Here is a 26,946-nt window from a genome sequence, read left to right as displayed (position 1 = left end):
TTTAATTTTTTCCTATGCTTTTATTGTTTGCCTCTGGACAAGTTCTGACAGTCAGTTTTGCACTTGGTCTTCTGATCTTCAACTATCAAAGAGAAGAGAAAATGAAAAAGATGGACAGGCTTTTGAAAACTGTTAGCACCATTCAACTCTGTTCAGGAAGAATGCAGTGAGTGATATGCATTATCATTTAAGAATCTTACTAAAACTTAAAAAAGAATCTGTACTTATTTTCATTTGACTTCAAATAAACTGGCAGAGTTCTAAGCAGCATATAAAGCTTATATTAAATTATAAGGGCACCTGGGTGGCTCAGTAGGTTAAGCTTCTGGCTCTTGATTTAGGCTCAGGTCATGATCTCAGGGTCCTGAGATCCTGTCCTGTGGTCAGGTTCCGCGCTGAGTAGGGAGTCTGTTTGGGGTTCTGTCTCCCTCTGCAACCCCGCCCCCCACCCCTGCCAAATAAAGAATTTAAGAAATTAAGAAATTTTTTTCCTTTCTTCCTTTTATATATACATGACACATGTAAAGGATGAAGAGATTTATGTTCCTGCCCAGATGAAACTTTTTAATTTTATGCAAATGAATTATCAGGAAAATTGATCCTAAACCGTTTCACTTGTTCTTACATTCCTATATTTTTAAGTATTACATGTTTGTACAGTAGCAAGTTGTGTACGGACACAGGGTTCTATGATTAGCTTGAAACTACTCTCCCAGTGAATGCCTTCCCAGCCTTCCAAACACCGGTTTCTTACAGACAACTCACCTGTGTTGATAATTCTGTCACTTCTAATAGTGATTCTTACTGTTTTAAATAAAGAGTATATATAATTTTTTTTATCTCTAATATTGGATGATCAAGTTCTTTGCTGTCAAAAATCTTGGGAGAGGGGAGGTGTGGCATGGGTGTCAAGGATGAATGGGGTCTCCTATATATCACGTATCTACATGTCCTTGAAGGCTGCATGCATATTAGCTAGCTGAGTCTTTACCCCTCCCATTAAAAGACTACACTGGGGAAAAAATTAAAAAGACCAATCAAATAATTAAAAAACGGCAATGATTAGCTCAAACTAGATAGTATCGTAATTCTTTTTAGTCCTGCCTGAAGATAAATAGGCTAAAACTATTAGCAATTAATCCCCACACCCCCCTACAGGAGTGGAAGATAGTTCTGGAGTATAAAAGATATTAATTATTTACTTTTCCTCCGTGGTGGGTAATCAGTGCAAGAGGTATTGGACTACCTAATAATTCTTAGCATATTAGAAGAAAATAATCCATGGAGTGAACTACCAATGTAGTTAATTAGCTTGACTATAACTGAATAGATAACAGCTGGTAGAGTTATGCATTATCTCCACAAATTAACTGGCTTTTCAATTACATGTTAATTCACAAATCATCAAAAGGATTTAGTTACTAAATTCAAGGATGAACATTACTATTACTGCAGTGGATTCTACTACCCTATGTTGAACTTTTCTAAGTGCAATACATACATTATATACAATAATGCATAATTATGAACTGATCCACACAATTAGTATATTATACACTGTACTTTTAAATTGAGGGGTTTCGGGCGCCTGGGTGGCTCAGTGGGTTAAGCCGCTGCCTTTGGCTCAGGTCATGATCTCAGGGTCCTGGGATTGAGTCCCGCGTCGGGCTCTCTGCTCAGCAGGGAGCCTGCTTCCCTCTCTCTCTCTGCCTGCCTCTCTACTTGTGATCTCTCTCTGTCAAATAAATAAATAAAATCTTTAAAAAAAATAAATTGAGGGGTTTCTATTAACTCAAGTACTTTCAATTATACATTCTTACTTTATATGCCATAAACAGGATTACTCAAAATAAATATTAAATATGGAAACACCATCACAAAATTCTTAAAATATGTGGTGTAGTCAAAGTGGTACTGATGACCTTTGTCACTAATAAACACAGAACCTTAAGACTAAGATAAAAATAGTTTCAAGGATTCACAGGTAGAAACAGCTGTACATGTAGAATAAAACTGATGTATGTTCCTTTGAGAACACTGGTACAACCTGGAGATTACCCAAAAAGTGGTTAATAGGATAAAAAAGAACATGGGCTGATGAAATCTCCTGGATATTGAGGAGAAAACTAAAAGTTCTTACATTTGGGAAAATAATCTCATTTTACAGACTATAAAGAAATAAGTGCAAAACTATGGAAGGCTTACACTGTAAATTTCTGAATGTCTAAATCACAAGCCTTGTAAAATGAAGCTAAGTCACATAACTGAAATTAGATTACAGAGATATACTATGTTAACAATGGGAATGAGAAAAAAGAACAATTTGTAGGAAAAAACTATGTAGTTATGTGTAAATGGGTTTGAAAAGAGGAGTTAATTTCAGATTTACTGTACTAATATACGGTAACTGTACTGTGAACAATACAAAACTGTATCGACTGGTCTCTGAAATATACTGTTATTTTAGAAGATTTAATTTTACATTTTAATTTTCTCATATTAAAATATTTTGTATTCTCTGAACATATATTGATTGTATTTATAATGGAAGAAACCTAAGGGCAAAATAGGTGAAGGCCATCTTAAAGATTTGTAGGTATCCGGACGCCTGGATGGCTCAGTCAGTTAAGCCGCTGCCTTAGGCTCAGGTCATGATACCAGGGTCCTGGGATCAAGTCCCGCATTGGGCTCCTTGCTTGGCAGGGAGCCTGCTTCTCTCTCTGCCTCTGCCTGCCACTCTGCCTGCTTGTGCTCTCGAACTCTCTCTCTCTGACAAATAAATAAAATCTTAAAAAAAAAATTGTTGGTATCAAAAATTACCTCCATGATAGCATTTCCCTTTGACTGACTTAATAAAGAAAATCTGGGTTTTCAAAATCACATATTTGCTGTAAGGTAGTAATACTTTAAATTCAAGAACTAAAGTCTTCAGCATACTTTTGTTTAAAAAGGCCTTCCACATACATTTAAACACACACACACACACACACACACACAAAATATAGGGACTAAAGTAAAAGGACTAAAGGTAAGCTCTAAAGTAATACAATTATTTGGAAAAGTTTTAGATGGTTTCAAAAGTGAAAAAGAAAAGAATTGCTTGGGTTATAGCTTTAGAAAGATTTAAACTCTACATTATTTTGAAAATATTTCATTATTAAATATTATAATTGGTAACATTTAAAACTTTTCATAAAGAAATAAACAATCTTTCATAGATCAAAATTTTAAAACTCAAGCAGTCTTTTTAAATACAAAGTATACTTTCATTGCATATGGGAAATAAACTTGGTTCATGTTCTACATTTTAAAAGTGTCAATTACAGTACAAGTCATTATAAACTTTGATATTATCATTTGACAAAATTTACAATCATGTTTTCTTAGGTTTTATAACTGAGAAGCACTTTAACTGCTATACGCAGATGAAGAAACTAAGTTTCAGATTTAAAAATCAAACAATTTATCTGAGGCAGAAATGAAATTGGGGCCATCACCAGACATGCTCATACATTATCTTAGTCTAATGCTTTAGAATCCATTTTTATTTGCAGATAACAAAAGAAACACAGCACAAATATTTGAAAATAAAATGACAAAAAGCTGCTGGCACAAATTTTCCATTTGTAAATTATGTCCATTTAACTGTATCATCCTAATTTTTCAGGGAACTCAATGACAAAGACCCTCAGCTCAGCTTTCTGGTGAATTTGCTTACACTCTTTCATAGTAATCAAATTTCGGCATGTAATATTGTTAATACCATTGGTCTCCACAAAAATGGCTGAGTAGTAATTAGTTCTGTAGGTGACATTTAATTAGGCTGATATCTATCAATTAGGGAATTACTCTTTCCTATAGTTTTATCTATAGTCTCTTTTTAAAGCCAAATTCATAGTTTACGGAATTCATAGTAGTACTGTCAGTATTCTACATAGTCCCATAACCAGTTAAGAGAATCCATTAACTGTCTATACCTTCTGTGCTAACTATAAGGGATCCTCAAACTATAAATTCTAAGAAAATATTCATATAAAAACTTAAAGAAAAAAAGGACTATATTTGGATTTTAATGTATGACGGTCTTTATTTACAACTTTATTGGCAAAAAAGAAGAGGGAAACATTTAAAACAGTTTAACACAGGGCATTGCAGCTGATTCTGTCAGGTTAAAGAAGTTTCTTTTTAAATGTCCATCTAATCGTCCAAAGATATACAATACTGAATCTGCATATGCAGTTTCCTTTATGAAATACAGTGCTCGTATTTTAGGCAGTCTTTGACACATAAATACAAAGAAAAACACTCATTAAAAACTGTGTTAAATGAAGGGTATTTTAAATTTAAATTTATGTTGTTCTTACAATACATGCCCAATGAAAACCAAAAGCTGGAAAAGCAGTCACACTTCCTACTTGAATGGACAGTTACAACAATCATTTTCTGCAATGACCATTATATTTTCAATTTATCATGAACTACTCTGAACTTACTATGAGTTGTAGCCAAAGTCAGAAGACAAGACGTAGGGAGAATATTCCTTTTTTGGAGGAGAGTAAGCCCTCCAGAATCAGCATGGGAAATAAACATCCTGTTGAAGAATTCTAGGTGGAAAAAAATTACTGTAGTCAATTTCAACTCATGCTGAGCTGGCTTAATTTTTTCAGACTTGTCTGGTGTCATTCTTCCAAATCAAGTGTGTTTAATTCTTCTTCTAGTTCATCCAAATCTTCCCCAGTAAAAAGATTTTCATCAACAGGAACAGCATCGATGGCTCCATTTTCCTGTCCCTCCCCTTCGTTGTCCTCTTCCAAATCACTTCTTTCACCATTTTCAGCCCTACCTCCAGAAGCTTCACTTAATTTGTTTTCTAAAAGTAAACATTGAAATCAGTAAGGCCAAGAAACAAACACTATTCCATTAGCAACTGAGAGTCACAGACATACTACATTTTTTTTCCCTTTTCAATGAAAGCCTTTCCTAAGATTACTCCAACAAGAAATGATCTTTTTTTTTTTTTTAAAGATTTTATTTATTTATTTGACAGAGATCACAAGTAGGCAGAGAGGCAGGCAGAGAGAGAGAGAGAGGAGGAAGCAGGCTCCCTGCAGAGCAGAGAGCCCGACGTGGGGCTCAATCCCAGGACCCTGGGATCATGACCCGAACCGAAGGCAGAGGCTTTAACCCACTGAGCCACCCAGGCGCCCCGAAATGATCTTTTTCTAAGCCTAAGAAAGCCTAAGCTATATACTTAGTGCAAGTATGTTGTACACTATAGACATTTGATTGCTTAATGGTATACATTTAAAAGCAAGATTTATCTTCTATAATTTAGTGTTTCCTATATGACCTAGCAATTAGGTTTTTAGAAAGTCAACTTCCACACAGTATTTTGAATGACCATGGAATCAAAAAATGTTTATTAGCAGCTACTTAGCTTTTGATTTGGGGGACAGCAGTTAAATCACACTAGTTGTAATGCTGCAAAGAGATGTGAATCCAAAAACATTTCAACCTATCAAATTGTGAAAAAAAAGAACCTAGGGTTATGCAGCTACTTTATAGGCTAGGAAAGACTGAGACAACAAAAATGCTGTCTTTTAATGTTCAAAGACATCAATATTTACACAAAGACAATTTTTAATAGCCTTACTTAGATTTTAGTTATTTTAAACATCTTTGATGTCAAGTCTTGGGGGATTAAAGACTCTGAAGTACTTGCAATTTTGCCTATTGTTACCAGCCCTACTTTTAAAAGGAGTCAATCCAGTCTTCAGATTGGCATTAAGACAATAGCCTGAGAGCACTCAGACCTCAGGAGGGCAAGCCAGTTTTTCAAGTTATAACTTGCATTCTTTTATTGTAAAAATAAGGTTAGTTTTTGCTCTCTCAACCTTTGCCTTGATTAGTATTCTACGTTTTCCTCTCATACTAACCATGCCAAACGTTCACTTTTCTTTCAACTCCTCAGTCAAGGCACCATTAGACATAAATTTTATCAACAAGCCTTACTACCCAGCCTTTCCCCCATTCTCACTCTTAACTGAACTTATTACTTCTATTTCCAGATCTTGTTTCTTTAACTAATACCCTTTCATCTTCCACTTTTCTTTTTCTCCTAGATCTTTCCCCCCTGGTATATAAGCCCTTCCCATGACCATGTCTCCCCCTCAAACAAAATTTGTAAGAGTGATCTGAACTTATTTTTCTCCTCATTGCTCTTATCATTGCAGTCCTGATGAAAACTGGCACCCTAATTCCTACAACTCCTTTCTTACTGCAACTAAAGATTTCCAGATTAAATCCTACTTAATTTTTCTGAAACTCTTCTTTCTTTTCCTTTGTACTTCTCAAGCTTTCCCTCTTTTGAGTACTCTAATTGATGTTTGCAGTATATTCTACAATGTTCTCATGTTAAGTATTGTGCCTGAGTGAGTTCATTCACTCTGAGCTACCAACGAAAATGATTTTCGAAAGTTTTCCTCCTGTTGACAGTGTCACTTTTGATAATTAAAATATCTCAAAATCATGAGGTTCCAAACTGATTAGCTACATCTCCAAATTCATTTTTGTCCCCTTCTACTTTCAGTTAATGGCTTCAGTATCCACCTAGCCACCAATTCTACAGCTTCCATGACTCACTATTTCTATATATAGCCAAACCATACATATTTATGTTACCAGTCTGGTACCTGCAGACATCAAAGTTTGCCAGTTTGGTCTAACTGTCCACCCCTGCTATCTTTAGACAGTGTCCTAGTTCTTGGAATATTGGAATACAAAAGTTAGCATACTTACCATCCTTTTCTGAAGTGTATGTGCTGAATCTTTCAAGACTGGCTACAGTAATACCTGTCTCATCTACATCTCTTGGGATATACAGGCTTAAATCTATGTCATTTACACTCACAGAATCATCAACCTTTAAAAATATAAAAAATGAAGTTGTTACTTATGAGAACAGCTTTCATAAATTACTTACCTTTTACCTCTGACATTTATCTTAGAGAAACAAAATTATTACTAATGCCAAGTGAAAACAATAACTGACAACTGCCAAAATTCACTCCTTTTCCTAAACTTCTTGGGAAAAAAAGTAGCAATGTCATATTTCAACTTTCTTCCTCTCACATACAGAATATGACACTTTTATTTTCAACTCAAAGACAGAGGTTAAAATTTTATACTATACAAAAAATGAATAATCAGCTATGTTTGCCTGTAACAGTGATTTTGCTGTTGTCTCCTGCTCCCTACTCAATTTTCCCCTTACTCTGTACCTTTTAATCTCTGTCCCGTTTTTTTTTTTCCAGTATAAAATCTTAAACAAATGAACAAAAAAAATCATTTTCCTTTTAGGAAAACACATAATTTTTAGCTTATACATACAAGCATTTAACTTTACCCCAGTCACTGTTCTACTTTCTGTATAAAGAACTATAATATAATTTTATTAACTCATTTAACTCTCACAAGTAGTCTGCATGTAGGAATTACCATTATGACTTTATTACAGATCAAGATAGACACCTACAGTGTAAATGATTTCCCAGATGAGAGTCAGGATTTGAACTGAGGCCCTAAAGTTGATTCTCTTAACCATGCTATTCTATTGTTATTCTCCACTGTTTCTCTCCATCAACATGAGGTGCCAAAGCTTCTTCTTACCTCATCACCACCTATTCCTTGGGTGTAACGGGTATCATCTGCTTCCTCATCATCATCATCAACCAGTTCAGGACGAAATTCAAACACCTCACGACCACTAATCTATTCAGATACACAAATATATCAACTCATGGTAAAATTCAAACATTTCGTGGTCATGGATTTCAGACATAAACATGATTAAATTATAATAAATTCTTGCATGACACAGAAATTATAAAATGAAAGAAAAAATAAAGAATCTCTTCAGGTGTGTTTGGGACGTACCACTAACGCCTTCCCTGCCTTGAAGTCTGCTTTCCTTCTTTCCATATCTTGCTCAAGTTTATCAATCTTTTCTTGTCTTTTTCTTTTCTTCCATGCAAGAAAAGATTCTAGAGTGATTTTGGTAACATTTGGACCTAGGGCAGAACGCTGCAAAGACAAAAGAGTTGTTTATTTTCCCCCAAATCACCTATAACAATATTTAATAATTTTCTCTTAATGCAATTCAAGTCCTTGCCTGTGACTGTTAAGACATCAAATTTAGAATAAACAGATTTATTTTCATTTTATATGGCAATGAGTGTCCAGAGATACAAACATTTGTAAACACAGTAAAATATATTATTCTGAGCTGCATTTCTTTTCAATACTGAAAGTGAGTAAAACCTGTCATATGAGAAATGGTTTTAAAGTAAGTCAACAGCTGAAAACAAAAAATATCAAAAGTACCATGAAAATATCCAAGTATCATTTGTGTTCCTCAGAAAAAGAGGGAAAAAAATAGGCAAAATTACCATCTGCTCCTCAGAGCCAATAATCAAGTAATGAATGTATGGAAAAATAATACTTCCTGAACATCTGCCAGCTATCAGTATTAAATGTTTTCTACACATACGCTAACACGCTGATCTCCACAAATAAGCCAACAGAAAGATATGGGAAATTTACCGAGGTTAATAGCTAGTACTTGGCAGAAGTAGGATACAAACAATCCCAAATATACCAGACTCCAAAGTCTGTATTTTCTATTATAGCATAGTGCCTCATGAGACACTAAACAATATGTCCATTTAAGAACAAATGTATATAATCCCAACCTTAGACACTTACACAACGTATTTAGACAATCCAAACACAAAATGGATATAACTTGAAATATACAATCCTAAACCTAGTATTTCCAATAATCTCAACATTTTCTTGTCACTCCCAGGAGCCATATCTACTAACTCAGTGGCCCCATCTGCTATCTCATGGAGTAAACCTCTTTTGTGCTGAACCAGAAATGAGGAGCAGAAGATTTTCTTCAATGAGACATATTCCCCTCTACCGACACAGTGGGAGTTTTGTCCCCAGGGATGATAAAATATACAACTGGAAAACTGTAGGAGCTGTTTCCTTCAATACATATTACTAATTAGTAAAATGGCTAAAAAATAAGACATCAGGGGAACATCTAAAACTTCAAGTTCAATCAGTCTGAGTATCATTTTAATGAATATACTAGTACAACAATCTTATAGAACTTATTTGATAACCAGTGGCATAAAAAATTGTTTCATAATCCTAAAATTAATCATGATGGACTAGTGATTATGGTTGGGTTTATACTCTAGACATAAAATAACTAAAGAAAAAAATAAGGCAACTTTGGGAAAAGGTGTATTTTTTTTCCCCTTTCATAACAACATGCTATTGCCCCCAAGTGGTAAATATTATAATTTCACGATAAATACTACTTTAGTTTTATAGTAGGAAAAAATTCTAGTTACCTCTCTTTCAATAAGATCTTCTAATGAAATTTCATCTTCTTTCTCTTCTTTTTTTTTATCTTTTTTCAATACAAATCCAGGAGGAAGTGCATGACGATACATGCAAATATCACCACCTCCAGGGCACACCCAAAACCAGCCATACTTGTTGTTTTCAATAGCTTCAAGGAAATGCTTGCACACCTGTAGAGATAATATTATTCACAGTAGTGGCTCAGTGAAGTCCATTTCCAAGGTAAATGCTTAAATATATGGAACAAGTACATTCTTATTCACATCCTTAGGCTATTCACTTTTCAGAACACCCTTGGCACAGAAACGTACACATAAATCAATCTTAAAATACTTAGTATGATGGTAAATTCCCTTTAGAGAAGATCTATATAAAATTTCTATTTTCAACACTGCTCCAAATTCTGAATTACACAAAAGGACATGCCTCAGTTTTAACCTTTGTAAATGTAATCCAACCCTGATTTTTAAATAAATGAAAAAAAAATGTGGTTATAAAAAACTAAAACCAATGATTTTGTTTTGATCTTTCCTAAAAACTCATCACATCCAATAGTGATACAAATACTATTTGAATTACCTGAAATTATAGGCAATTTCTCACATCTAAGAAGGGAGAAAGCAAGCAAGGTACAAAAGGGACACAAAAGACAGTGACCTTTGGTGCAGAATACAATTGTATTGAAGCCTCAGGTAATAAACTTTAAAAGAAAGAAGTGAAAATTAACTAATAAACAATATTCTTTTCCTAAAAAAAAAATAGAGCAGATATAAATAAAACTAGTGTTTAGAAATTTTCTAGCATATCAAGGTTTTTCACTATAACTGCACTATAGGTAAATATGTGGACATGAATGCTGGGTCCGAGAAAAAAGGTACAAATTTTTGAAAGTGCATTTCCTGGAATACTAGAGCCATTACCTATCCAAAACTCATTTTCACCTTCTTGATTTAAAAATCTCATTATTAGAGTAGGTGTTTATCAATTGTCCCTCCATTCACTTTGCACAAGGAAAGAATTCTTGTCTGAATATGTGATCGTGTTCATCCATATCTGAGAGAAAGTAAAATCACCTCAGAAAATGACACTTGAGGACTTTAGTCACATGCTTTTCAAAGGCTACTTTTGAAAAAGAATCTTATTTTGTATGACTTAACACTTGCAAATTCCAACAAAGCTTGATGCACTTTATAAAAAGCTCCAATAATTTAAAAAATAATCCAGTAAAAAATAGCAGCAAATACCTTGCCACACAATTCTCCCTAATGATAAATATCACAGCAACTCAATTCAAGAAAAGGACATACTATTTGAGTTTTTGGTTTTTTCTTTTCCGCCTCACCGTGCTTCTTGTTCACTACTTCTTCCAGCTTTTTCTCATCCCAATTATCCATAGTATCTAAATAAAAAGATACGAAAACTAAATATTGTAATTTTATCTACTGTTCCCAAAACATATTGCATATCTCCTTAGACAGGAAAGCTGGATATAAGACTTATAACCTGACACACTTTCTTTAAATGACACCAAAGATAGGAATAAACAGTGCTATGAAATTATTCACCAAAATCCCAAGCAGTTTAGGCAAATGAGAAGGTAGTACTGGAAGAAAGGGTGAGACTAATCCAAAAGAAGTAACTGCTTTTTATACATCCTCATTTATTTAACTAAAGGACATAATGCTGTCAACTCAGATTTTGTGAAAAAGAATTTTTTTTTTTAACAAACACAGCCTTCCTAAGAGCAAAATATTCAAGTTCTAAGTATCTTAGTAACAACCAAAAGATATTTTTAAGAAAATATCTTAAAAAAAATACCTTTTTCAAGTTCTTCATCTCTTGCATCAATGTAAACACTTCGCTTTTCACACTTTCTCTCCAGAGTCAAGTCATGAGAGAACTTACACTTATCTCCTTTAGTACACTGTCCTTGCTTAAAGAATGCACACACCACGGATTTGGGATCTGCACCTATGTCAAATGGCACATGGTATTTGTATTACAATCTGCCAGATCACAAAGTATAGCTTCTATCTGAGATATAATAACTACTGGTGAATTTGTTATTTTCCATTCACTAATGTGAGAGCAAAATACCACTTATAGGTGATTATTAAGACATTTCTTTAAAGCTCATTCTACACCAATTTTTTTACCAATTTTTTGTTTCTTTTATTCTTACCATTATTCCTTCCATTACTACTCTTATTTTCAGAGGTGGGAAACCAAACAAACTCAGAGGTTATTCCATAGTCACTTGTCTAGTTTGAGTCAATGAGGCAGAGGTAAAAGAGAAATATAAACATACATGGAGATATACTACCAAGAGTTTGGAACTTATAATTTATAGAACCGCAGGTTGTCTACCAAAGAACAGATATTATAAATCAACTAGCAGACTGTCTAAATCCTTAATTTTACCTTAAGTGGGGAGCTAGTGGCTGGATTTATAGTTGTACAATCACATAGCTGCGCACATATATAGAGGAACTCTAAGAAAGTCATTTATATAGTTTAATTTTGACAAAGGGAATATAATTTCCATAGTAGACACACTGGCTTATATGAAGAAAATATACATCAAAACAAATTAAAGGTTTTTAAAATTGCAGTTGACCCACAATGTTGCATTAGTTTCAGGAGTACAACACAGAGATTTGACAAGCCTATATGCCACCCTCACCACAAATGTAGCTGCCATCTGTCACCATGCAATGCTATTACAATACCACTGACTATACTCCCTCTGCTGTACCTTTTATACTCATGACTTCTTCACTCTGTAACTGGAAGCCTATACATCCCACTCCCCTTCATCCTTTTGCCCATCCCAGGCCTCCAACCTCCTCCCCTCTGGCAAAGCATCAGTTTATTCTCTGTATTTATGGGTTTGTGCTTTTTGTGTGTGTGTGTACTCATAAAACAAATCAAGAGGCTTTTAAATATGAATTATATTTGATAAAAATAGTACTTCCGACATTTAACATTTACCTTTACTTATTTTTTGAGCAGCAACTACGGGTTTGAACAGCTCATTTAGTTCCTGCAATTCTTTCTTCTTGTCATCTTTCTTCAATTTCTTTTCAGCCTCACTTTGTGCTACCTAAAATATTCCCAGGAATAATATGAAAATTTGGTTTCATATAATAAAACTGTTCTCATTATACAATAGTACGTAGAGCATCACTAACAAAACATTTGCACATTTACGTATATATAGTCCATACCTCTTAGTATCAGTGTTACAATGGCCTTTAAGTATGTATTAAATCGTATGGTTAAACTATTAAATGAAACTGCGAAATCTTGTATCAGTTGACTTAAAAAAATTTATAAAAATGGTACCATGCCAAGTAAAAAGCATATTCAAAAGCTTACAGCAATAAGCATTTATTAAGCATTTGCTACATGCCCAGCACTTTTAGTAAATGGTTCTCACCTGGGATTTTCTTCTTATGACAACCACCCACTTCCCAGAAACATGAGGGTGCCTTTTGAAGATCAGAAATGCAAACATCTGGAAATGCGCAGTCCCAGACAATAAAGAATTGTACCACCCAAAATACCTACTCCCCTTGTGGAAAAACACTGAGCTAGGTCAATGTGGGAGATAAAACAAAACAAATATGACATATGACATAGTTCCAGGCACACGATTTACATACCTAATATGATTAGAGGATTCATCCAGACATTTATATGTCAGGTCCTATGTTAGATGACAGGGAATACAAAGATGAAAAGATAAAGATGCTTATTTAAAGAAGCTCAGACTCTAGTGGGAAGACAGACATGTCAACAACTGTAATATAATACATGGTTCTCTGGGAACAAGGAACGCCTATATGCCTATGAAAATTAGACTGAGCTAATACCTTATGGATGAATTTTTCTGATGGGTAAGAAAAGGAATGCAGAGAGCCAGCCAATGCAAAGATACAGGCACGAGAAGGAACACAGTATGAGAAACATCAATGAAAAGTTTGGACTGCATCAGTAGGTGACAGGTAAAACTCCATGGCTTAAAGCAAGTCAATGACACAATCAGACTGTATTTTATAAAGACCACAATGGCAACTGTGTGAAAAGTGGACTAGAAGGAGCCCAAGAACAGCAAGGAAAATGAAGAGGCTAATGCAACTGCTGTAGGCAAGAAAACACAAGAGCTTAAAGTAGGCATTAGTAGCAAGGTTGGAGAAAAGAGGTGAGAACTCTTAAGGAGGTAGAACTGACAGTACGAAGTGACTGACTAGACAAGAAGTAGAAAAGAGAGGGTGGGGTCTAGGACTATCACATGTAAGGTTAGTGCTGTTAAACAAGACAGGGTATACAGGAGTAACAGGTTTCGGGGCAGAAGGTGGAGATGAACTCAGTTTTAGACATACTGAGTATGAGATGCTTACAGAGCAACTGAATAGAGCTACTTAGAAGGCAAGTGGACAAGGATCTTGATACTTGGGGAGAGAGTCTGATTTGAAATAAAGATTTTAGAAAAGCTTACCAATAATAATTGATTAAAACTTTGAGTGTGTAAGAGATTACTCAAGAACAGCATAAAAAAGTGATTAAAAAAAAAGTGATAAGAGCAGAGGACAGTTCCCTGAAGAATACCAATATTAAATGAGCCAACAACACAACTTTAAAAAGCCCATAAAAGGGTCCAAGAAACATCAAAGATACAGGTGGAAATCCAGCACAAAAAAGTACTTAAGGAAGGAGAAATTTTAGGAAGGCAATGGTCAAATGCTATAAGGTTAAAGACATCCCAAATCCTAACTTTGATCATATGGTAGATGTGTTCAAATGGAAAAATCGGAAAACATTTTTTAAAAAGAAAAATTTTAGTCATTTTATCTATAATAAAACTATCGTTTGCTCATGAGGTTCATCTAAAACATTTATGACCCAGAGCAAGGATACATTGGAAGCCCATAAACCATTTCTGTGAATATTTATAAGTTAGAAATCAAACTACTGCTAAATAAAATATGGTTTGTACCCCTACTTGACAAATACACCTTACAACCTGGAAGGACGGGTTCAAATTTAAAACGCCCAGGTTCCATGGAGTTCTACGCTGGAGCACGGCAGTAAAACAAGAATCAACTTCTGGCTCTTCCTCTTCCCACACTGAGTTTCATCCCACCATGTGTGTGCATGAAGGTGGATGGTGTGGGGAAGGACATGGTATGGATTCAGATCTGTCCATACTCCCAGCACATACCCTTCTTTTTTTGTGTATGTGCTGCTGAAGTGAACACACAACCTTCCTTTTGAGTACTTCAGGCATATTGGCAGTACAGTATACCCTAAGTATAGGCAACATGACCTTTGTAGGCCCTGAAGTATTGTGGAGAGGGATGGTATAAACTCCCTTAACCCCACTGACTCCTTGCCTGTGGGAGAGCTATGTCTAGAGGAGACATAGAGTAGGGTCATCCTCTACAGTATAGGGCCTACAGTGGGGTACCTACTGCCTGGCTCTAACAGCAGGACTGCTGCTCATTTTGCAGATAAAAGCCCAAGTACCCAAGAAATTATCAAAAATTATAATACTGAAGGTACCATCAATCCTATCCACCACCACCACTGAAAATTTCGGGCTTTCTCGGGTCTATAAAATATAAAATTACCTGTCAATATACTTCCCACTAGAAGAAAAAATAGGGAGTGGAGAACAGGATTGAAAAAAGGAATAAGGCAAGAAAAGTAAATTCTTTTTACACACCTATATTCACCAAAAGATTCACATTATCTTCTCATTTAACCACCACAGGTACCACAATTATCCTCCCACTGTACAGATAAGTGTCACTAAAATTTAAGTTCATGTAACAAATAAGATGACTCCAAGATCTAAGCATACATTTTTATTAAACCAGGCTACTAAATTAGCAGCATGGAAGGTCAATAGTTTTTGGCTCTACAATCAAGCTGGGTGTAAGAAAAGAAAAATGCTCAAGGCACTAATCTGCTGACAATATATGTGAGAGAAATTTGTTTCAGGTTGCAGTCACATACATATATTCTGATATTCTCAGATGAAAAAAAGTATTTCCAAAAGTTAAGGACAGAGTGGCAAAAAGAGTACTTTTTAAAATAAAGATGCATGTCTGTAAAATCTTAAACTCAAGAAAGTGAAAGATCTAAAGAACATGAAGAAAAGGAGCTAACTTTTTTGAACGTGTTGCCAATAGATAAAATGATTTCAAAATTCATATGGAAGAATAAATGCCTAGGAATAGCCAAGAAAAATATAAAAGAAGTAACATTTGGGGGAAAGAACTTCCTTTAAGAACTAACAGAACAGGGGCACCTGGGAGGCTCGGTGGGTTAAGCCTCTGCCTTCGGCTTAGGTCATGATCTCAGGGTCCTGGGATCGAGCCCCACATCGGGCTCTCTGCTTGGCGGGGAGCCTGCTTCCCCCTTTCTCTCTGCCTACTTGTGATCTCTGTCTGTCAAATAAATAAATAAAATCTTAAAAAGAAAAAAAAAAAAAAGAGCTAACAGAACATGTTACTAAGGCACTATAATAAGAATCAATGGGATACTGGTTTAGGGACAGACAATAAACAGTACAGAAAAGAGAATCCAGGAATAGATCCTAATATATTTGAGACTTTACTATATGTCAACAATGGTATTTTAGTTTGGTGGGATAAATGATGCTGGTGTAAATGGCTATTTATTTGAAAGAAAATTAACTTACTGACATATAAAATAAATTTATGACAAATTATAGACTGTAAAAATAAAATAGAAATCTAGGAAAAACACACATAATCCAGTGGTGCAAGAGACTTTTTAACTGTATTTTTAAAAAGCTAGACATACCTGACAATACAAAAAATAAAAATTATTGTACAGCAAATGAAACAGAAACATCACAAATTATCTGTAATGCAGGCAAAGGTGTCTCTCATAAATTGACAAGAAAAAGACAACCAGAAAAGCAAAGGATATGAATACACAAGTCAGAGAAGTATAAACCCAGACAGCCAACAACCATTTGAAAAGGTACTCAAAACAGAACAACAACAACAACAACAAAAACAAATGATACTCAAACTCACTAGTAGTACGGGAAACAAAGCAAAGAATGAGGTCTCAATTTATACTTACCAGATTGGAAAACATTAAAAAGAACTTTAGTACCTGTAACTCATGCACTGCAAATGAAAATGTGAAGGATTACAATAGCCACAGAAACTAATCTAATCTATTAAAATTAAATATCTGGGGCACCTGGATGGCTCAGTTGGTTAACCAACAGATTCTTGATTTCCACTCATCTAATGATCTCAGAGTCATGAGATCGAGGCCTGCGTTAGCTCCGAGCTAATTGGGATTCTCCCCTCCCCACCCAGCTGGCACTCTCACACGCTCTCTCTTTAAAAAACAAACAAATAAAAAAAGAAGTCCATTTCCCTTGATCTAGAAATGTGTCACAAAAAAGCAAAAATGCCTGTAAGAACACATGTACACAGACATTTCTCACAGAATTATTCTAACGTCAAAAAGCTAGAAACAAAGTGATCACTTATAGTGAAATGGAGGTATAAAGTACACCCATATTAGAATAGTATGAAGCCATTAGAAGAAATTAGAGCTATATCAAAATGGCTTAGAGAAATATCTAAGACATACTGCTGAGTAACAAAGGCAAGATGCAGAAAAGTTTTAGAGTAGGATTCCATTTTAAAATACAATTACCATTCCAAATACATCTATCTGTAACAGATGCCTTATTACATCCATATGAAGAAAATGCAGAAATTTTAAGTTATTTACCTGACGTGGATTTTGTTGACCAAACTTAACCTGATGAGTGACAGCCTTAATAAACTTCTGTTGCTTTGCTCCTTTCTTATTCTTTAGACCAAAAGTTTTGTCCTGAATGAAAGAGTACAGAAATATCTTAGCAATTTATATTAATTTCTCATCTATTTTTTTCAGTCAGATCTAAAAATCACTCTTTCATTTATGCAAAAGAAAACTTTTCTTTAGTATGCTACATAAACATGCAAAACACTAAAACATCAAGTAGACCCAGAATTCTTTACAATTCAATATATACTTAAAACTATCATTATTAAACCTGTTACTCTAGGATACTTTTTCCAAAGTGTGTTTCAGAATATAAATTCTACCATCAACAGAGGAATGGATAAAGAAGACGTGGTATATATACACAATGGAATACTATGCAGCCATCAAAAGAAATGAAATCTTGCCATTTGTGACGACGTGGATGGAACTAGAGGGTATCATGCTTAGCGAAATAAGTCAATCCGAGAAAGACAACTATCATATGATCTCCCTGATATGAGGAAGTGGAGATGCAACATGGGGGGGTTAAGGGGATAGGAGAAGAATAAATGAAACAAGATGGGATTGGGAGGGAGACAATCTTAATCTCACAAAACAAACAGGGTTGCTGGGGGGAGGGTGGTTGGGAGAAGGGGGGTGGGGTTATGGACATTGGGGAGGGTATGTGCTATGGTGAGTGTTGTGAAGTGTGTAAACCTGGCGATTCACAGACCTGTACCCCTGGGGATAAAAATATATTATATGTTTATAAAAAAAAATTGAAGCAATACTAAAGAATATAAAATAAAGACATAAAACCCCTTTCTGTTTCCTGCCACCTCCCATTTCCTATTTGATGGTGGCAGGCACAACTAGAGGAGTACATGTATACATGCACACATGTGTGGCTGTGGATACTTGTGTCTGATTGCACGTGAAACAAAATGGAGTAACCTCATGTTTACTATGATGGAACTTTCTTATTTCACAAAATAACATATCTTAAATTTCACCATGTCACAGCATAAATAACACATATATAAAAATTAACATAATAATTTTATTATTGACATTTAAGAAGTTTCTAATATTGTTATGATGATGTATGAATTTATATCATATTGTTAAATGTTAAAATGTTTCCATGCTGCACATATAATTCTGTATTATACATATATGAAGGTTTATGGAATAATTCCCTTATTGATGGTTAGTTTTTATTTTTAATGTAATGACAATGCTGTAATGAGCATACTTGTAAATATATTTTGTGAATATGTTAAAAAAAAAGAATATAAATTCTACAGGATGTGCAGGGTTGGAATACAGGACAAGATGACCTATAGTCAAGAAAGTTTAGGAAAATGCTTGCCTAACAGTGTTTTTAATTCTTAATCGTAAGATATCTTAGAGCCTTTACCAGAAGGGATGCAGTATGTAACAATTCTGAATCTTTTTTTTACTTCAGAACACATTCTTCTCAGAGTACCCTAAGGGATTATGTACTACCGAACACATTTTAGGAATACTGCATAAATATTATGTACTCCACTGGTTTTGTTTGTTTGTTTGTTTTTTGTAAGAGAATTATCTTCTCAAAACAATTAAAAAAATTTTTTAAAGATTTATTTATACGGGTGCTTGAGTGTCTTGGTTGAGCTTTGTTCTTCTACTGAGCCAGTTACCAACTTATCCATACACTATCAATCTTTGTAGACTGAGGTTCAAACAGATGTTTAACTTTATCCTTTTTAAAAATTTATTTATTTCTTAAAGTAAGCTTCATGCCCAATATGTAGGTTGAATTCATGACCTCGTGATCAAGAGTTCCATGCTCAGGGAACCTGGGAGGCTCAGCTGGTTAAGCATCAGCCTTTGGCTCTGGTCATGATACTAGGGTTCTGGGATCAAGTCCCATATTGGGGGTGGGGGGGGTCCTTGCTAAGTGGGGAGCCTGCTTCCCCTGCTTGTCTGCTTGTTCTCTCTGACAAATAAAATCTGGAAAAAAAAAAAGGTTGCATGCTCTACCAAATGAATCGACTAGCTGACCCTAGATGTTTAATTTTAAAATGGGAGTTTGCATCTTTTTCATTCTCTTGTTTGTGGGTAGGTCTGAGAAAGGATGAAGTGGTAAAAAGGTCTATACTATTGAAAGAAACGTGAGACCCTCTAAAAATAATCAGTCTGGAATAAACTGACGATTTTAAAGCCTTCATTTTGGTATTATTCTGAGGGAAGGGACAAAGTAATAGGAAGTATTACAGCTGCAGAATACCTATGTGGACACATTGGAAATGAAAAACAGTACTGATATGATTAGTATTTGAAAACATTCAGCATGATGTAACTTTACAGAATCTCAAAATCAGTAAAACAGATTTTTCAGTTTTCTTAACATTTGCAAAGCTGAAGACAGTTCAGCTCTAGAAAGTTCTCATTAAGTAGTATCTTTTTATTCATTCACATCTACATCCATCCATATACCAAAATTTCACTTTCCCCTACTTAAATTTCTCTCGTTTTAATATCCCATATTTCAAAATTCTACATGAATTTTCTGTAATTTACGCATGTAAAAAAAAGTAGAACATACAAACATGCTGAACTTGGGAGTTTTTTTAGGGCCACTGTCCTCCCTCCCCTTTTAAAAAAAATATATTTATTTGACAGAGAGAGGGATCACAATTAGGCAGAGGGGCCGGCAGAAAGAGGGGGAAAGCAGGCTCCCCGCTGGGCAGGGAGCCCGATGTGGGGCTTGATCCCAGGACCCTGAGATCATGACCCGAGCTGAAGGCAGAGGTTTAACCCACTGAGCCACCCAGGTGCCCTTGGTGTCCCTTGTTTTTATAGGTAAGAGAGTTCAATATTCAATTCAGTAAGAAGAAAAGATGGTCAAGTATAATGTGAAATATGAAAAGAAATGAGCACATGCAGGAACCAGGTATGAAATGACACTTTCCTTTTACAAAAAGTGAGTTCTCATGGGAGGTAGGGGAGATGGAAAAATCCTAGATAAAAATATCAAGATCAAAGTGCAAGTACATCTACATAAGGCCAGCCAGAGAAAAGCGTAACTAGGGTTCAAACCATGCCCCATAAGTTAACCACAAAATTACTGAATAAACAAGGCCAAACAGCAAGATAGATACTATCATATGAAGATTTAGGAAAGAAAAAAGTGCTCTAAGGGGACTTGCCTAGTTAGAAAAAAACACTCATGACAACAGTTTCTGATAGACGTATACAAGCTCCAGATCCTAGAAGAAAAACAGTTTTTCAGGTTTAATTACACCGCTTTAGCACATAATTAACCAGCCTAAAAGAGATAATGAATGAGTTGTGTTTTTAAAGTCTTTAATTAGGTTAGAGCTCAGAAATCATTATTTTTTTCACAGAGACAGGGGACACATCTATTCAGCATTCATGAAACCTAAAGTCAACATATATTTTATTGAATCCTCTTAACAATCTTATGTTATATTGAAGCTGAGAACTGTTCAACAATTCTTCTGAAGTCAGACTGTATAGTGTAATGATTTAAGAGTATAAGCTCGAGCCAGGCTGCAAAAGTTCTAAGCTCAAACAAAACTGAGCAAATTACCTTCTTTGCCACAGTTTTCTTATTTGTAAAGTGGGTCTCACTCTAACCTTTTAGGACTGTTGTGGAAGTTGAAAGATTTACTACAAAGTAGTGGAGCACACTGGTTAACAGTAGGGGGTCTGCAGCCACACTTCCTGGGTTTGAATTGTGGTTCAAACAGCCAATTTAGTAACCTTGGGCAAGTTATTTAATCCCTGTACCTGTTTCCTCAATTATAAAAAGGGTGATAAAACTTATCTCACTGAGAGAATTAAAAAAGCTGCATAAATTTATCACTTGTAGGTGGCTTGTCTTCTCTTTCTCCAACACACTGATAATTGTGTCTGGCTCACTAAGTGTTAACTATTAAGTGACACAGATGATATTTGAACCAAGGTATATTTGACTCCAAGCAAAGTCTTTGTTCTTTCCACCATGAAAAACTATTTTCCAGAGAAACCTAGTTAGGTTACTGTGCAGGTTGGTACACAAAAAGCTTTCTGAATACCACAATGTTGATGTGGGATACTAACACCGCCTCTTGAAAATAGGATGGTTTATAATTTGGAATACTTCAAAAGGGCTTTCTCCCTTTTTCTTGAATTTAGGACACTTATGTGAAGATTAACCTGGATTTTTTGCAGGTGGGGAGTATGAGACAGGAAGACTGGAGGTTACAATTGAACCCAAATCGTGCTTAAAATAAAACTGGAAGGGGCGCCTGGGTGCCTCAGTTGGTTAAGCAACTGCCTCGTGCTCTGGTCAGGATCCTGGAGTCTGGCATTGGGCTCCCCACTGAGTAGGGGGTCTGCTTTTCCCTTTGACCCTCCACTTCCCGTGCTTTTTCTCTCTCTCTCTCAATCAAATAAAATCTTAAAAAAAAACCCTTTTAAAAAAAATAAAAAATAAAAAATAAACTTGGAAACAGTAGTCCTCATTGGATCAATATGGTCCCAAAGTTTAGGTTATAAGGAAGGAACAGTGTATGTGTATGTTTTAGATGTGCAAAACTAAATACAAAGCAGTTTAGAAAACACGTATTTTTTTTTTTTTTTACTTAAGGATGGCTCCTTGAAGCTCCAAGAGCCTTAACATTCAATGAACTCCAGACTTCACTTAAAACTGACCCTTTCTTCTTCCCCCTGCCATCCCATTAAGTAATCCTGCTTCTTTTACAGCCAGCCTCCAGTCCTTAAATAAGATATGTGAAAACAAGGGGGAAGGGTTGGGAGAGCAGGACAATACTGAATAGTACTCCAAGACAACTAGAGACTACCTTTTGGGACACTAGGGTAAGCAGAAGCAAGCACTGTTTTATTTCGTTAGTCATTGTCTGCCTCCCCCACCCGCCACATGCACTGTCTAATGTATTTTTGTTCTCCATTCATGAAATGGATATTCTACAGCTGGTTAATCTAACTTCAAATAATCAACAACTGACCTTGACTAAAGTTTTTCCATTGGCAACCAATCATTTCTCTTTCTCCATCCTTTATACATCTGGATACCATCTCTTTAGGTGTCTTACTACCACTTTCTTGCTGCTACAAGTCCATAGCTGGACAATTTATTTGCATGCCCTACAACCCAAGGATCCTTTCTCTTTCCATTTTGAAATCTACTTCTCAAAGTTGACTTCAGTTTATTAAATATTAGCTATAAGAAAGCAAATAGTATATGCCATTTGAGATAACTGCATAAATGTCCAACAGAACCATAACATATTTTGATATACTCATTTCAGAAAGAAAATACCTATTAATGCAAATCAATTAATACATTTTGGAAGGGTTAAAGAGAGAAAGAAAAAAATGTAGGCAACAGAAGGAAATTATTTCAGGTGACAGAAAGTAAACCCTTTATAGATAGCACAGGCCAGTCTGATTATTTTCACTTCCTAGTTCTTTTTTAAATAGTAAATAATAGCAGCTGCCATTTATTATCTATATGTCAATTATTTTACAAATGTCATTTCATTTAACCCATGGCTTTATAATATAGGAATTAGTTCCATTTTGCTGATAAGAAGTAGATAAGGCTTTGCTCCCAGCTCCTCAATCAATTTTCATCCTTAACCCCATACACTAGCCATCAGGATATGCTAGGGTTTGGGGGAAGTTTAAAAAAAAAAAAAAAAAAAGTCATCTATAATATTTAACAAAGAGGAATATATTGTTTCCTAACCAGGCTGAGTAACAGAATTTTCTACGTAAATCTCATTTCACAACAAATGATAAACTTAACACTTAAACTTAACAAATGATAAACACAACAAATGATAAACTTGTACCTCTCCACTGGTAGCAAATATCCATGCAGTACACTTGAGTCTACAAAACCTTACTACCATTAAGGGAAAAAAAAAAAAAAAAAAAGATGCCCACCATATATGATAAATGGGGGGGAGGGGCAGGCTAATATCATCACTGTTAGGGTATTTTTGGTTAAAAAATGCAGCTGTCTTATTTTGTATTTTTCTTTGGCTAAGTTTTCATTAATGAAACTAAGGTTGCTTTCTCTCTACCTTAAGAATAACTGTGTACAAGATGAATGAACCCATTATATACCTACACTTTTAGTTGATAAACAGTACATAAACTTTCATGTAAAACTCCTTAAAACAAAAATACTACTGCCAATTTCAAATAAAATCACTGCATACAGTTAAAGTTCAATAATGTAGGAGGTATACTTTGTCAGGTAACATTTAATTTCACGTCTATAAAGAAATTTCACTTTGTATCACGTTAATTCAATCTTAGTAAAGGAAACTGACAAGTATAATGTGATCCCTAAAATGTCCCTCGTTTACATAGCACTGAGTGCTATGAGATCACCATTCCCAGAGATCTACTCAAGTGCTAGTGTCCAGATTGTTCAAAAAGGGGACAGGAGACACATGTGTGAAGAAGATAGTCATTTACTTTTAAAGTCCTGGCTATCTGCTTCATCACAGTTCTAAATAGAACAAATTAGCAATAAGAATACAGGTTGGGAGGGTGCACCTGAGTGGCTCAGTTAATTCAGCGTCCGACTCTTGACCTCAGCTCAGGCCATGATTTCTGGGTTATGAATTCAAGACCTAAGATGGGCCCAAGTAGAACCAACTTAAAAAAAAAAAAAAAAAAGATAGAAAAAAAAAAAAGAAAGAATGAATACAGGTTCTGCTTCAGAGCTGGAACTCAGCAAAGATTACTAGAATTCTATATAAGCATGTTAAACCAGAATTTAAAAATTCTGTAAAAATTGACAAAGACAAGTTCCAATAAGGTTTATACTATGAAGCCTTGAGGGTTTTCACTGCTGTTTTTCAAGGCTATAAATACCAAATATTAAAAACAGTAATCATTTAGCTATGCCTGGGTGGCTCAGTTGGTTAAGCATCTGCCTTCCACTCAGGTCATGATCCCAGAGTCCTGGGATTAAGTCCCACATGGGCTACTTGCTCAGTGGGGAACCTGCTCCTCCCTCTGTCTGCTGCTCCTCTTGCTTGAGTGTTCTCTCTCTGACAAATAAATAAAACCTTTGAAAAACAAATAAACAAAACCAGTAATCATTTATAAATAAACTCATTTCAAAACAACCAACATGCATTTTGGTCGAGTTCTGATAAAAAGTAACAATTCCACAAAGGGTGTCCATTATTCAGGTATACCATAAGCAGGAAAATGGTCATAGTTTTTCCAATTATATCCAAAGAACACGAAGAACTGTTTAAAAGTCACTGATGGTTCACTCTCAGGAAACTCACTGGTAGTCATTAGAAGGCATTCAAGAACGTCAATAATGTTCCTCGGCCATAAAGAGCTGTAGACTCAGGGCACTAATTGAAAAAATGTGTGTGTATACACACATATATACATGTGCATCTACATATCTGTGAATACATAACAAATTCAAATACGGCACTTAATACAGCTAGCGACACTGAAACAATCTCTTTTAAAGCAGGGCAGATGTAATTCACAATGCATATATATAGAGAGCCATGTACAAAACGGTGAGCTGCGACCTTAAAGAAACCACTTGGAACTTGTAATGGATCGAAAAGGCCACGAAGTGGTAATTTGTTAGCTCGAAACTACCACTCCTAAGTGATGGGTAAAATTGGAACACAAAGGCTCCTCACGAGCCGACCCCCCAGAAAAAGTCTAACCCAAGCCCATTCAGCGTACTTTCCAAAAACACCAGGCTAGAAACTTCTCAATTTTAAGGACTAGCGAAGGTCAAAACCCTGAAACGGGAAGGGGAGAGGGGTGCCCTCTCGGACCTGGGTCGGTGAAGGCGGGCGCGTGGGCGGAGAAGCAAAGGCTGGGTGCGGGGGCGCCAGCAGCGTCACTATAGCGATGAGAGGTAGGGAGCGTCATCACGGGGCTGGGAAGGGGCAGTGGGCCACAGAGCCAGAGGGGGACACGTCGTCCCGGAAGACAAGAGCAGAAGCCGTGGAGCCGGGAATCAGGAGGCTGCTTCCCTGAGGGTTCACAGCATGAGTGGGGGAGGGGGTGGGTACTCACTTCAATAATCTTCTCCTTCTTTTTCTGCTCCGCCTTTTTGCTGCCCCCGGCCTGAGCCTGTTTCTTGGGGGGCATTGCGGAGACAGGTGGCACCGGCCAGACTTAAGCGCAGCTGGACACCGTCAGGGGATCTGGCCCCGCGGCAGGAGGAAGAGGACACGGGCCTCCTTCGCCGCCGCACCGCACGGAAAGCAAGGCGCTCACTCGCCGCCGAAATGCGGCCTTTGCGACAGGTCGGTGCCGCAGAGCATTGTGGGTCGCGAGGAGGGCGTCCGGAAACGGGGCTGCGCGTGCGCTTCTGCCGCGGCCGGCTAGGAGGGGGCAGGGAAGGGACGTGGGGAAATGACTTGGCATCGCTTGTGATGTCTTTCATCCACCTGGTCCTTTCTAGGTTGTGTCAGGCCTTAGGATTAATGGGGCGAGTTGGTTGGCGCCCGCTGCGCTTTGGTCCTCCCTTCAGGTTCGTTGTTGTTGAGGATGGGCGATTCTTTTGTCCTGCCTGCTCGGTTAATGATTGCCCTTACCGTTCCCATCCTGAAAGATCACCGAGCAGCCGCCGCAACTCAGGGCTGCTCGGAGGCCACGGTACTCAAGTACTTTCTCAGGCACAGATGGAACAGGGCCGGCGAATACAGCATGCTTCGGGTTCCTGCAAAGCCTCATTAAGACATGGAAAAAGTTTCATTTGAAGGGAGCCAGGGGTGGCAGCCCAGAGAAGGGGGAACTTGAACTCTTTTGATGTACTGTACTTATCAAATCATTTTCAGATTTCAGGAAAGTGTCTAGATGATTTCTAAAAACCCATTTGTAATGTGAAAACCAAACCTAGTTTGGGGGTGGAGAGCACATCTCAACAACTTTCATTAAGTTCTTGAAAGGCTGGAAACTACTTGGCACATTACACACATTATTTCATTTAGTTATCACAAGGACTTTGAGGTAGGAATTGTTACTATTTGCGTTTTATAGATGAAGCACAGAAAGGAAGAAACATGCCCAAGGTTATGTTAAAAGCTGAGCCACGGATTTCAACTTTGACAGTTTCATATCTATCTAAATTCCTATCAATAATATTACAAAAGTCTAGATTTCTATCACTAATATTACAAAAATGGTCCTGTTTGAAAAAGTACGTGAATGAATGGTTGGTGCCTGTTAATATTTCTACAAACCAAAATACTGTTGCGTGTGTTTTTTAATGTAATGCTTGGCTGTTATTTTTGTTCCATGATTATCATTTAATCTGTTTCTGTTAGAAAAGTACTATAGGGCCTAGAGTCATCTTTATAGATAAAGGTTTTAAATCTTTTTCACTAATTTCCATAAGGAGAGAGCTAAGATTCCTTTAATTAGTGCAATTGATTATTTGAGTAGTAGCTTTCTACATAAGCTAGATAATGCCAAAGAATCCCAAGTATGGGTGTGTGTGCTTGGGTATATGTGTTTGTGTATATACAGATCTTTCTAAACTTACGATGGGGTTATGTCCTGATAAAACCATGGTGAGCTGAAAATACTAAGTCAAAGTGCAATTAATATATTTAATCCACTGACCATCATAGCTTAGCCTAGCCTACCTTAAACATGCTCAGAACACTCACATTA

The 26,946-nt window shown here is 36.2% G+C and overlaps 1 protein-coding gene across 2 annotated transcripts; it reads right to left on the bottom strand.

The window, feature by feature from the left end:
- Positions 1 to 25,571, bottom strand: ZC3H15 (zinc finger CCCH-type containing 15). 2 transcript variants are annotated; one of them, XR_004382492.1, is made up of 11 exons: positions 25,342 to 25,571; positions 17,230 to 17,331; positions 12,430 to 12,541; positions 11,257 to 11,409; positions 10,746 to 10,837; positions 9,426 to 9,608; positions 7,936 to 8,082; positions 7,669 to 7,770; positions 6,799 to 6,922; positions 4,494 to 4,870; positions 1 to 82 (listed from the first exon to the last, which is right to left on the bottom strand). XR_004382492.1 is itself a non-coding variant. In XM_032856085.1 (10 exons), exons 1-10 carry the CDS (start codon positions 25,414 to 25,416, stop codon positions 4,680 to 4,682), a joined length of 1,281 nt encoding a protein of 426 aa, XP_032711976.1. In that variant the 5' UTR covers positions 25,417 to 25,571; the 3' UTR covers positions 4,062 to 4,679. The 2 variants fall into 2 exon arrangements, 1 of the variants encoding a protein (XP_032711976.1); XM_032856085.1 differs by lacking the exon at positions 1 to 82 and having other exon boundaries at positions 4,062 to 4,870.
- Positions 25,572 to 26,946: the final 1,375 nt, after the last annotated feature.

Source organism: Lontra canadensis, unplaced genomic scaffold, assembly GCF_010015895.1.
Source record: "Lontra canadensis isolate GAN:19392208 unplaced genomic scaffold, GSC_riverotter_1.0 scaffold11, whole genome shotgun sequence".
NCBI classification, from domain to species: Eukaryota; Metazoa; Chordata; class Mammalia; order Carnivora; family Mustelidae; genus Lontra; species Lontra canadensis.
Note: the sequence above shows the minus strand (reverse complement) of the source record. Positions and strands in the feature narration are given on the sequence as shown.

Coding starts and splice junctions, on each gene's coding strand:
- ZC3H15 (XM_032856085.1), bottom strand. CDS start 25,416: ATGCCCCCCAAGAAACAGGCTCAGGCCGGGGGCAGCAAAAAGGCGGAG. Junction 12,542..17,229: donor GTCAACAAAATCCACGTCAG/GTAAATAACTTA, acceptor GGAATATTTTAG/GTAGCACAAAGTGAGGCTGA. Junction 7,771..7,935: donor AGGCAGGGAAGGCGTTAGTG/GTACGTCCCAAA, acceptor GTATCTGAATAG/ATTAGTGGTCGTGAGGTGTT.